Consider the following 13,242-nt stretch of genomic DNA (forward strand, 5'->3'; position numbering starts at 1 on the left):
AGTTAACCCACTGTTCCTATGCAGTCATTGAAAATAAGAATTTGTTCTTAACTGACTTGCCCAGTTAAATAAAGGTTAAAAAAAAAAAAAAATGTTGCATTTATATTTTTGTTCAGTATGCAGAGTACATATCTATATGCACAAAAAAATAACTAATTGACTTCCAAGGCCAAGCTTGAAAAGCCCAAAAAAATGCCAAGACCTTCATTACAAATTATTACAGTTTATTCATGTTATTTAAAGTGGATGACCAGGTGATTTCCCAGTCTGCACATCTCCCTTGTGTCCATTAACATACATTAAAGGCCCTATGCGTCTGTTTGTATATCAATATCAAACCTTTCTTGTTAAATAAGTACCTTACTGTGATAGTTTTCAATTAAAATGGTCAAAAAGAAAGCAATTTCTCAAGCAAGAACTTAGCTTGGACTGTCTGGAAGTGGTCTGAGTGGCGAGGGGAAAACGGAAAACTAGCTGTTATTGGCAGAGGTTTGGAACTCTTTCTTATTGGTCTATCAACTAATTTACAAATGTCCATCCAATCAAAACAGACTGAAATGTCAGGCTCTTTTCAAACAGCTCTTACACTAAAAGGGCATTATCATTTTCACAGTATTATTCCAACCTCAAAATCAATATATAAAACACAAGACAATCACGTTTTTAACATTTCAACCTATTGAGCCCCTCCCCCTAACATAACACCAAAGTCTGGTAGCTATACAAGCAAGACGGTGGGTGCTAAACCGTCCACGCTGGTATTTTTCCTTAAATTGAAGTCAAAGTTGGTTCAATGAATTAGCATGGAATGTCTCTACCTAAGTACATTTCAGTAAGAGTTCACACTTTCTAAAAAGGAATGTCAACATCTACATAAATGGTCATGCTTTACCATGGTCAATGGTAGTAACTGTGTTGACCGCTAACTCCTACCCGGATCGGCCGCAGTGCCAACCACCTGTTAATCACAAATGACTACAGGTGGTCAAAATAAGGAAGACCCAAACAAAAAGTATGAAAAGAATACATTATGAACCAATGAGAAGAAAAGGCTTTTGAAGAAAATGAAGAGTGCTCAGATAAAGAGTTCAGATGCCCTTCGTGCTGGTATTGTTCTCATACACACTTGTGTTAGTACTGAGAGTATTCCTTGGTTGAGAGTTTAGCTACGATGCGCTCCAACTGTCTCTTGGCTTCACAGTTGGGGAAGTTTCCCATCTCATAGTACTGCGGGGCGATTTTCACCAGCCTGGGAAAGGACACAAATAAACAGTCATGAAATGTGTCTGGATTGTGTGTGTGTATTTGAGAACTAGAAGGAAGGCTTTCTCTCCGAGAGAGAAGAGAGAGAGAAAGAGAGAGAGAGAGAGAGATCGGTGCAGACATGTAAACCAACAACGCGCACAGTCCCACAGACACATAAGGAGCGGGCTGACTGCTTTTTTTTTTTACACACGCCACTCACATTCTCACCAGTCTAGCAGGAAACATGAACACTAGAAGCTGTAGTCTCTCTCTCTGGAATATGGATCTAGGAGCAGGCGGGTTTGACTGCAGGCAAGCACATTCACAGACGCCTAGAAGAATCTAGGCGAGGACCGACTATAGTCAGGAGCACACGCACTAGACAAGATGGACCTGGGGCTAGGCAGGCAGTGAGCTTACCACTCTGGTTTGATGTCAGTGCAGGTGCGGATGTAGTTTTTGGTGGTCAGCACAAACTCATTGTACATCACCCACTCCGGCTTGTGGTCCAGCACAGTGGAGGGGTGCAGCTGGACCACCTGGTTGTCCTTCACAGTCAGGTAGTGGCCTGTACGCTCCAAATGGGCTACCTGTCAATCACATACAGAGACAGTAGGCTAGATACAGTGCCTTGCGAAAGTATTCGGCCCCCTTGAACTTTGCGACCTTTTGCCACATTTCAGGCTTCAAACATAAAGATATAAAACTGTCTTTTTTTGTGAAGAATCAACAACAAGTGGGACACAATCATGAAGTGGAACGACATTTATTGGATATTACAAACTTTTTTAACAAATCAAAAACAGAAAAATTGGGCGTGCGAAATTATTCAGCCCCTTTACTTTCAGTGCAGCAAACTCTCTCCAGATGTTCAGTGAGGATCTCTGAATGATCCAATGTTGACCTAAATGACTAATGATGATAAATACAATCCACCTGTGTGTAATCAAGTCTCCGTATAAATGCATAAATGACATTTAACAAAATCTCACTAATGCATACAGTATCAACTAATTTAAAGTCTATACACGAGGGATATGCATCTTTCTCTTTCAAGACGATTCGATGTGTATCTAGATACATGGGCTCCGATACGATACAGAAACCATACGTTTTAGTTTGAAATTATTTGGTGCAATTCGGTTTGATTAGAGGAATGAATCGATGCGGTTCGGTGGGATACGGTTCGATGCTCTAACATCTGTTGCATAAACATTCATTTTCCATTTTCAATTCAAATCTGCTGAGCTGACTTGTGTGTCTAAATTATGTACAATATATGTCTATGGTGTATGTAGTCACCTGAGCCACTGTCAGATTGGGGGGCAATGTATGATTTTCTCTTTTGATCTGAATTAAACATGTTTTAGCTAGTAATGTATCAAATAATTATCTATGGCAATTAATAAATAGCACAACTTTGGATTTCACCCCGTCTCAAAACGAATGGTTTTGGTCGTTATGTAATTATCAACTGGACCCTGTATATCTAAAACTGACCATATACACGGATTATTTAAAGCAAAACAACCAAAACAATTGCTGATGGGGAACCTGAACAATCGTTTAAAAAAACTCCACTATAAGCCCCGATCAGCAGGTATAGACTATAGCCAGATGAAAGTTGTCTCCGGTAGCTTACTTTTATTCCGGTAAAACACATTTTTCAACTGCACAATAACCTATCAAATTACATTGGTCTTCACTCAACTAATAAAGCCTAATATTGTGCAAGCCAGTTTACAAGCATTTGAATGCTGAAGGTGCCGCGCAAATGTGCAAGGTCAGGAATAGTCCGCCTACGTCTTGTTGGTCTGCGCACGAGGCAGCACAGTGAGCAGTTTGACTCGGCTACTGATATTGCCTGGGGTGTTTCAGCATGAAAAATGACTTGTAGATCAATGACCTTCGACACAGTTACATGCTTAGTTTGACACTGATGAAGAGGACGTATCAGTCGGTATTTTCAGAAGGTAGAAAAAAGTCATATGAGCAAAACGTTTTAGTGAACCGGCGATTCATAACGTTTGAATCTATTTTCTGACCGATGCATGCAACATTTGGATCGGTTTGAGGTCCCACAGACCGATGCACTCAAATCTTAAACATTTGATCCAGGGACCAATGCATATCAAACGTTACATCCCTACCATACACGCACAGAAACACAGTATCAAAGGTTTACTGATCAGGCACTCATGTTTTTTAAAATTTTTATCCTGAGTCGATTTAACATGGTAAAAAAAACTATCTATAATCCCCGCAGCCGAATCGGCATATTCAGGTATGAACTAGACTGACCCCTTGGAATGTAGTGTATAATCTTAAAGTACAATGAACACAATCAATTACAGAGAAAAGGGGAAGAAGAGGCAGCTCTGGGCTTTAGGCGTTTTAACTTCAGCAGAATTTGCCAAGTTAAGGAGGGCGGTTCATTTTTGGTTTCCGTTCGGGGTACTTCAATATGCAGACGATGGCTGCTGTGATTAACGAGGCCAATCAATCAGTCTCAATAAAGACCTCTCCAAACAAAGATGTGCGCTCAAACGCCTCTGAACTGCAATGAGCTACAAATGTGTCTTTGCGATAAAAGGTTAATGTTGACAAATATTGTTATATTAACGGCGTAATTCAACTTGTCAGGTACCTTGTTTTCAGGTTCCCCCAGAAATGGACTTTCAACAAAATGTCATTTATTTTCCCTTAGCAGGCAGCAAATTGCCTTGAATTCTTATTATGTGTTTAACTGGTAGTGCCTGTGTGCGCACACTTAGGGGAGGCGATCCATTACAATAAGCATCTTGACGTGTTGTGTTTTAAGCAACAGTGTAAACACCTGTTAACTAAACAGACATGGTGAGTATCGAGAAAACACCACCAAGGTGAAGCACAAAAGCAGCGCTGCATCTTACTTCAGTCTTAAAGGGGCAATCTGCAGTTGCTACAAAGAATTTAACTTCTGTCTCGTGAATTTAGTTCAACTGTCGTACCCCATCAGAATCCAAAATATAAGTTTTACGCCAATGTTTGTTAAAGTACATTTAAAACTATAGCCTCAAAACATGGTTAAAACTATCATTTTTAGATCAGCCCTTGCATCCATAGCTCTGTGCATGAAGTTGAGAGCGGTTACATTTCTCCAGCCCCATCCCTCAGCTTTTTACTGAAACAGAGGCTTGGAGTACGCTTTATTATTGTTTCAACTGCTGATTGCTACTTTAAGGGATGGCATTAGTTTGACAAGCTAACAAGCTTATATTGAAGATGGGTTATCTAAACATAAGTCAGTGGTACAGTGCTATTTTCCAATTTTAAAACACTGACTAGGGTTAACTGACTAATCCACATACTCTACTCTGGCCTGTGACATTTTTGGAACATATACAAGGGACTAGCCAACTACCCAAAGGTCAAAACCAAGTGCTGTGTTGTTGGGGGACAATATGGCGCCATAGAGCATGACAACACATTCCGAGACAGAACCCTCTGGGCCCTTCCTTTCTCTTGTTTGGCCAGTGAGCACTGACCTGCATGAAGAATCCTGTGACCAGCGCTCTGCGAATGTTGATGTAGTAGTCTCTGCTGGTGAACTCTGTGCTGCGGCGGGGCAGGCTGAAGCGGTCCATGATCCGGGACAGCTGCTGGCGCACGTTGTCGGCCGACATCAGCGACCTGTAGTTCACAAAGTTGTCGTAGCACCACTGTGTCGACTCATGGTCTGTGAGAGGTAAGATATAGATTTACAGTGCCTTCAGAAAGTATTCAAATCACTTAATTTTTTCCATATTTTGTTGTGTTAAAGCCCAAATTTTAAACTAAAGTAAAACTAAAAAACATTTGACAAAGAAATTAACTTTTTGTCCTGAATACAAAGCGTTATGATTGGAGCATATCCAACACAACACATGAGTAGCACTTCATATTTTCAAGCATGGTGAAGGCTGCATCATGTTATGGGTATGCTTGTCATCTGCAAGGACTAGGGAGTTTATGATAAAAATAAATGGAATAGAGCTAATCAGAGGGAAAATTCTACAGGAAAACCTGTTTCAGTCTGCTTTCCAACAAACATTGAGAGACAAATTCACCTTTTAGCAGGACAACACCTTAGCACACAAGGCCAAATATACACGGGACCTGCTTACCAAGACAACATTTAATGTTCCTAGTTACAGTTTTGACTTAAAATTGTCTTGAAAATCTCTGGCAAGCAATGATTACCTACCAATTTGACAAGAGCTTGAATAATATATTTTTTTAAAGAATAATGTGCAAATGTTGCACAATCCAGGTGTGCAAAGCTCTTAGACTTCCCCAGAAAGAGTCACAGCTGTAATTGCTGCCAAATGTGATTCTAACATGTTCAGACTCAGGGGGTTGAATACTTATGGAATCAAGATAGTGTTTTATCTTTCACAAACATTTTGTGTAGATCGTTGACAAAAAGGCACTGTATGTTAGGTGACATTAAGGTTGTCTTGCCGGACACAGATTAAGCCTAGTCCTGAATTCTAATAAAGCATGCTCAATGGACATTCTGTGGGACACGTACTCTGTTTGAAGGCGTGGTAGACATTGAGGAGGGTCAGGTGGTCTCCGTCAATGTGGGCGAAACGCATCTTGGACTCGTCGGCCGCCTTCCTAGCCTCCGTGGGTCGTACGAAGCACTGTGGGACTAAACAAGGTTGGTATGGGCCCCAACACAGCCGCCCATAGGGATGAGTTAAGCAATTCCCACAGAGAAGAACAAGGCCTCGGGTCAGAGAGGCCAGAGAGAGCACTTCACGGGGCAGAACATTGCCACAGGTGCGTGTCGGAAGAAGGGGGTGAATGGGGGTGGGAGAAGGCAAAGGAGGGTTGGCTTTCTCCTGCTTTGCGCAGGATTGAGGTTAGATGTTTTACGAGCTGCATACTGTAAGACCTAACCTCAGCCAGGGTATGAGAGGGGCATAGAAAGGGGCTCCAACCCCCAAAATAGTACCTTTACTCAAACTGTTTGGGTAAAGGGCATTTATGAGGCTAGCCTGCATCTGACTCATAAACTCTTTAAGCGGTGGTGCAGAGGGACACCAAAGAAAGTGTCCTCTTAACCACTCAATCTTTGCCTGAGCACTTTAGAGGGAAACCCATGGTCTTGCATCCACGCGGAAAAGCACTTGTACATCAAAAGGCTGCATCAAACACCTCCCGCCTTCCCAAAACTTGTTGTGAGCAGCCTAACGTTAAAACATGCTCCATCGTGGGCTTAACGGGTGAAAGCTGAGTGTTTATCGATTTGAATCCCTACACTTGGTTGCCTGGGCGATGCGATGCCTAGTATCCACTGCTGACTCGGTAATGAACTCAGCAGAAAACCGGGTTCCTTGACACACCAGTTATAGATGTGCAGCCTGTCCAAACAGCTAGTTAAATTCCCTTTCCCTCTGTTCAAAAGCATCGGATTCATCTCAATGAGCAGCACTCTGCTTTGGCAAGCCTAAAGTGCAATTACTGCCGCAGCACATTGGTGCTGCTCAGACTATAAACTCATTAATTTACTGTAGACACGCATTTTTCCTGCCTGACAAATATTAACTGACTGACACCACCAACTCCTTCTGCTCTACTCTTTCTTCCTCACTGTGCTCAATGGGGTCGTGTGCAAAGTTAAGGCCCATTAGAGATTAAATTTGCTATCAGCCGCAAGTCAAATCACATTCATCAACATCGTTATTGAAATTCACAGTTGCAGAGATGGAGTTCAGATTACACCCCCTATACACAGCTCTTTTTTAGAACTCCATCAGTACTAGAGTGATGTCATTGCTACAAAGACAGAGGCATGGTTTTATGTTCTTTCCCGGACAAATATGTTTTTCTAACGAACCAGGTGTGAAATGCTCGGACCAGCTCTAGACACCAGACAGACAAATCTAATGTCAACAACTGCATATCAAAGGCTAGATAGAGTGGGGTCTTCATGTTGTGTCTGCAGACACAATCACATTAAAGTCTTGAGTTTCAGGAGAAGTTCATGACTTTTTTATTTTACTTAACTAGGCAAGTTCATGACTTTAAACATATCATCTAATTATCTCCAAAAACCTGTCTGGTGAAATAGACTAAACAAGAAAGGGGTCAAGGGTGAAGGGATCATCGTCTGGACAACTAAGAGAAAACAAATTGCAGATGCAGGGCACTGAATCCATCATTTGTGGAGGATGAAGGGCAAATTTGTCAAGAACATACAACTTTCACAGGAAAATTAGTGTGCACAATAATGACGGTGGCTTGTGATGGGCATACCACACTTTTCTCCCTGAGTATTACCTGACAGCATGGCTGTGATGGACAGGATCTCATTGGAGCAGTTGAACTCGCAGGAGGCAATCACCATCTTGGCTAGCTGCGGGTCTAGGGGGAACTCGGCCATCATGGAGCCTAGCTCCGTCAAGTCTCCGTCATCGTTGAGCGCCGCCACGTAGTTGAGCAGCTCCAAGGCCCGCATCAGGGTTTCCGGTGCTAGAGGGAGACGAGAGAGGGAGACGAGGGTAAGAAAATATTTGTACTATTGTCAACCGCTGCCATCCTGGACCAGGTCTTTTCACACAAAAATTTGATTTTATATCAAATGAGAGTAACCTGGATAAATAAGGTTTAAATAAAGAAAGGTTTAAATAAGAAATTGAAGAGAAGCACAGGAAGCGCAAGGGATGGCATAGGAGGAAAGTGAAAAAAGAAACCGCAGAGGAAGATGGAAAGAACACAAGGGGAGATTAAAACAAGCACCTCTATATGTGATGGCCGGTTACCCCGAACGGAAACTATAATCGGGAGGCTCATTTTTCATCTTCTGCTCCGCTGATTCAAAACAACTCTAATGCAATTACAGGGGAACCCTTCACTTAATGCATCAAAACAGGGCTCCCACGTTTGGTTAAAAGATTTTCCCCAAGATGCAATTATTGACCTTCGGCTCGGGAAAACTGAAGCCTAATGACCAGTTGCATGTCAACTGAAAATTAGCTTCGGCTTCAGCTGAGGGCCATGTTGTTCACTTTAATTTCTCTCAAACAAGGAATCAAAAAAAGCCTTTTTCAAAATACAAGCAGGTATTTTCTTATGACGAACAAATCGATTCGGGGCATCAAACCTACTTTTGTTATAGAAAAGTGAGATCTAGCCACATTACTTTATCAATGGCTTGTGGCAGACACACTCCTTTTGGAGGAAAATCTGATTTTGCAGTATCTGTAACATGATGCACAAGTGTGGAAATGCAATCTATACATGATGCACCTCATCAGAAATAAACTATTGACCACCTCAATACATGAGAATCCAATATATTAACCAAGGGCCAAATCAATGGGACTAAAGGCTGAAAGGTACATTAAACTCACATTGGCTTTGAAATGTACTACTCTGCAAATGTCAAGAGGCAAATGAATCCCACCTAAGGCTGGTCCTTCCTGTAAATCGCTACTGATTTCTCTGGGACTTTATGTGATTTGGTGAGCCGCTTCACTCCACTGCCACTGTGCTTATTGAGCGTGGAGCGAGGCAGGTTGACAGAGAAATAGACTGGCCGCTCGTGTGCTCCCTGGTTACAGGGTGGAAACCAAGGTTCTCCATTAAGATTCAGGCCTAACTCAAATGCAACACAAACTAAAAGCCAATGGTCTCCATGCCTGGGTTCTTTGGTTAACCTTAAAATATATGGACCTCTCCAATCCTTGCCCACTCCAAGGTATCACCCTGCCTGCACCGTTTCATTGCATACAGCCACAGAAGAGAGCAGCAGCTCAATGACAGTGTCCCCACTTGCCTTAATGACAGCAGCACAAACCCAAGTCGTGATTAAATCCTTTTAATGTGCCCAAATTGATGATAAATTAAAACAAATGGCTGATGGGACTTATCCCCCCACCATCATAGCAGCAGAGTTTTTCAATCGTCTCAAGGAAGCATTCCATCTCTCAAGCCCTTAGAGGAGCTGACATTTTATTCATTGGGTTGTCTGGCCTCATCAGTCAGATGACGGTGTGTGGACAATCCAAATGGCTACAGGCTAAGGCAGAGGTTCCCAAACCTTTTTTGGTCCGCAACCCCATTTGTGATCCCAATTTTTTTTTACAGCCCAATATTTACTTTTTGAATTGGGGCTATGCCAGTCTATTACAAATTGGGACTAGCGCTCTGGCCTGGCGTTTAGAGCGTTGGGTCAGTATTTCAGAGTTTCTCTCACGAGCCCATTTTTTCAAAATCAGGCGATGCCTAGTTTGGGAAACGCTGGGCTAAGGAGCCAAACATGTTCTAATCATGCCCCTCTACCTGGAGACCCACATCCATTGCTCTCTTTAACCAGTTCCAGAGATCCACTTGGCTGAACCCAAAACTCTGGCATAGCCATCCTGGGAGTGGTTCTTCTGCACCGCATGTCAAATTGACCTGTGCGCCGGCAAGATACAAAGACTTTTCTTGGAGGAGAAGCTTTGAAGTGCGTTGGAGCGAGGGCACAGCATACTCCGGCTATTCATCTTTCTAGTCCAATCAGCTCGTGTTCCCGGGGCGCTAAGCAGCTAGTTAGACGGACCCAGTGCCTCCACTGACAGAGTGTAGAACTTCCAGGTACAGCCTTTTTTTTTCTAAGTGGATGAATAAGGTAATCATTCCTTCCCCTCATTCCCAGTTAGACTAAATGGACAAGGCTTGAGTGGACCAGGCGGGGGGCTAACCCTTAAGTGCTAGGAGACGTATAGTTGTGGGAGAGAACTGAAGGGGGTAGGTGGCAGAGGTTGGGGGAATAGGTCAGTCACGTTTCACCGGCGGAATATAAAGAGAAGGCAATAGCCAAGGTGATACCGGGGCTATTGATGTAACCAATTTCATTCTCAAAATGGTGTTTGGCGCCGTGGATGGGGAGAGATGGGTTTAATCTCGGAGGTGAGATGAAAACTGTATTAAGGTGGTGGGTGGGTCTGGGGTTGAGGCTATGGACAGAGAGTCCGAGGGGGGTGGGGGGGCAGTTCTCCTTGGGGAGAGTAAGAACACACGCATGGTGAGTTGGCTCCGGGGCTGCTGGGAAGAGAAGTAAGTGACATTGGGACGAGACAAGGCACCTCTTGTGTGTTTTGGCCAGGCTCCAGCCCAGTGCAGATGAACAGGGGGAATAGGGGGGTGCCTGGAGAGGCGACAGCCAAAACACACATCGACTGACCAGCCAAACTACTCCTCCCTAGTCACTACACCATGTCCACCCTTGGCGGATAGAAACAGACTTGTTTTGACAGTGCAGTTTAACTACCTATTCCGGCAAAGGAGCAAAGAACCACAAGGTCCAATGTGGCCATTATGCTCAACTTCCAAGACAGAACAATTATTTTCGACTCTACAAACACTCCACATTTCCTCTTTTTCATTTTTCTAAGCTCATAGCTGAACCAGATTGGGTGTCATACATCAAACATTTTCAGTTCAACAAAAATGTTTTTGTGGACCTGAGATGTTTCCTCGTCCATGTCTATTCATTAGCCCTTAACAGATGATGCTGTGATTGAAATGAGACAGAAATTCACCATGGTGTTATCTATCAAAACCCAAACTTTACAACTTGAGGCCCTATTCAATCAATCTCCGTAACTGGGTTTCCAGGATAAGTCAAGAACATTAAGTTAAAAAAGAAGTAATGTTTGGCTATGTGATTTACACTGTGAAACAAAGAAAAACTCAGCAGCATATACAATCACACTGTGTACACACACTGTGCAGAAAGAAATTAAATTTAGCCTTGACTGAGATTGACTGAATAGGTCCCCTAGTAACACAAAAACAAGATATTAACACAACAAAAATATCTATCCCTTTTGTCAAAATGCAATAAAAGAGTTCTTACCTGGTGGGTCCATGAAGTCGAAATGGACCAAGTCGTCGATACCTAGCTTCTTGAGCTGCAGCACGACCGAACCCAGGTTGGACCTCAAAATCTCTGGATATGTGTTGTCCTGTGACAGAAGAAAGGGAAACCGGAGGAGACGGTTTCAAATCAAAACAAATTAGTAAGGGTGCCGATTATCTCGTTACACGCACTTGTGCGTCAAAGTGAACAGAAAATAGAAGTCTAGGGCCGCTTGAAGGGCTATTTAACTTGTTTTAAAATGCCCTCTGCCAGTCGGTGTGACGTGAAAGAATTACCCTGTTAAGGTGGAGGACTGGGTCTTTCACGTGTTCATTTGTCACAGGGGGGGGGGGGGGGGTCCGTGTCACTGGCGCAGGTTATTAAAAAGGGCTGTGGGTGATTGGTGGGGAATCCAGCTGTCAGAGTGAAAAGGGCTGAATAAGGAATAGGAGACTTGTGTTCTAAGTGGAAATACTGGATAGCTGGGAAATGGAGATGTTTATTTTCAGTGTACAGGTATAATTAAGCCTCATATGCCTTTTCTCTGTATAGTCTAGAGGTATGAGTGCACTGCACTTATAAGAATCACGGATACAAGTAAGCAATGAACGACGATGCTCTGTACACTCTCTGGAAATAATGTAAGGTGTAGGTATCTCGACCTGGGGACATTAGCATTCCTAAGCAGCTTCAAATAATCAAATCGGTTATAGACAATTCATCTGGGACTAATATAATTCTTATAGCAGTACCACTACTAACCTGCATCTCGGTCTTGTAGGCCTTCTCTGTGTAGAGGCGGAAGCACTTCCCTGGGCGTGTCCTCCCGGCGCGCCCCGCCCTCTGCTGGGCCGAGGCTTTGCTGATGGCTGTCACCAGGAGGGACTCCACTCTGATACGAGGGTTATACACCTGGAAGGAACAGCAAGGGGGACAGGTGAGGTATTGAGAGGATTCAAATCACTCTTTTCACAAACACAGGTACACAATCATTTACAAAAGGGATGAGGCATAGGGGGCATCATGGTTGAGAAATAGACCAGCATTTATATGTAGGTTACAGGGGGAAATTGAGTTTCACACATACAGAAGAGGCACTAACACACATATTCCCAAATCACATACACACACAAGCACAAACACACATGCACACACAATCCAACCGGGAAAATAAATCATCTCTGATTGAGCCACGTGTATGACTTGGCTCTGGGCTAGAGAAATGTCAGAGGAATAAATAACAGGCTTTTCCATCTCTGCCGCTGTCAGGTGCGGCGCTGCTCTGTTTATCTGGGGACTTTCAGGCAACAGAGGCAGATGATCGGAGAAGATTAGGCTAAGGAGGGGTGGATGGGGGTGACGCAGGGGAGGAAGGACAGTGGCAAACCTTTTGCTTGGCAAATCCGGGATCAATTACAAACACCACACCGTCAATGGTCAGGGATGTCTCAGCGATGTTTGTCGAAACCACGACCTGCGGAAATGGGTACAGCTGGGTTTAGAGTCAGTCGTTAGGGAGGTGTTGTGGGAAAGGGAGAGTAACATGGGTCGAGGCCCTGTAATGGAATGGCACTATTCAATCACTCACTCACTCCCTCATTCCGGTATTTGGTCATTTGATAGGTTAATAATTCAGTCATTCACATATTCATGAATTCTGACACAGAGTCTAGTCATAAGGTGTTGAATATGTGAGGGAAATTATTAGGTCATAGGTCAAAACCTACTGCCATTGGGGGAGGTCAAATAATCTTAGTATGAGAGCGAGACGGAGCAAATGTTTTAATAAAGGGAAAAATGACCAATAGTTCATTTGTGGCCCCATACAAATCCCCCTTTAGTGGAGACACTGCTCAACACTCAAGTCCCTACACTTCTACAGCGAGCACGCATCAACATCTGAATGAATTAAGTTCTGCAGACACTTCCATAGCCCATCGCAGACACACTGTCTAATAGGACCCAACAGGGGAGTACTGCAACAGTTGTTGCAATCAAGTCGAATGAGGCGTCTGCAAACTGCAGCGGGCTGCCTCGCCGCTGAGTGTCCCTTCCACATGTATTACCACTGCTCTTTTTGGAGGGGGTGCCGCCGTCAGCTCGCAGCACGCTACCAGTCT

General features: G+C 43.5%; 1 protein-coding gene across 2 annotated transcripts in view; it reads right to left on the reverse strand.

The window, feature by feature from the left end:
• Positions 1 to 207: 207 nt before the first annotated feature.
• Positions 208 to 13,242, reverse strand: part of LOC124008167 (pre-mRNA-splicing factor ATP-dependent RNA helicase DHX15) — a 32,275-nt gene continuing 19,240 nt past the window's right edge. For both annotated transcript variants that reach the window (XM_046319234.1, XM_046319235.1), the window contains exons 7-14: positions 12,510 to 12,596; positions 11,885 to 12,034; positions 11,120 to 11,228; positions 7,555 to 7,746; positions 5,798 to 5,920; positions 4,773 to 4,963; positions 1,666 to 1,835; positions 208 to 1,249 (exon numbers count right to left, since the gene is read on the reverse strand). In XM_046319234.1, coding sequence (XP_046175190.1) covers positions 1,132 to 1,249; positions 1,666 to 1,835; positions 4,773 to 4,963; positions 5,798 to 5,920; positions 7,555 to 7,746; positions 11,120 to 11,228; positions 11,885 to 12,034; positions 12,510 to 12,596 — 1,140 coding nt within the window. In that variant the 3' untranslated portion in view covers positions 208 to 1,131. The remainder of the gene's footprint in view (positions 1,250 to 1,665; positions 1,836 to 4,772; positions 4,964 to 5,797; positions 5,921 to 7,554; positions 7,747 to 11,119; positions 11,229 to 11,884; positions 12,035 to 12,509; positions 12,597 to 13,242) is intronic.

This window comes from Oncorhynchus gorbuscha, linkage group LG21 (assembly GCF_021184085.1).
Source record: "Oncorhynchus gorbuscha isolate QuinsamMale2020 ecotype Even-year linkage group LG21, OgorEven_v1.0, whole genome shotgun sequence".
Lineage (NCBI taxonomy): Eukaryota > Metazoa > Chordata > Actinopteri > Salmoniformes > Salmonidae > Oncorhynchus > Oncorhynchus gorbuscha.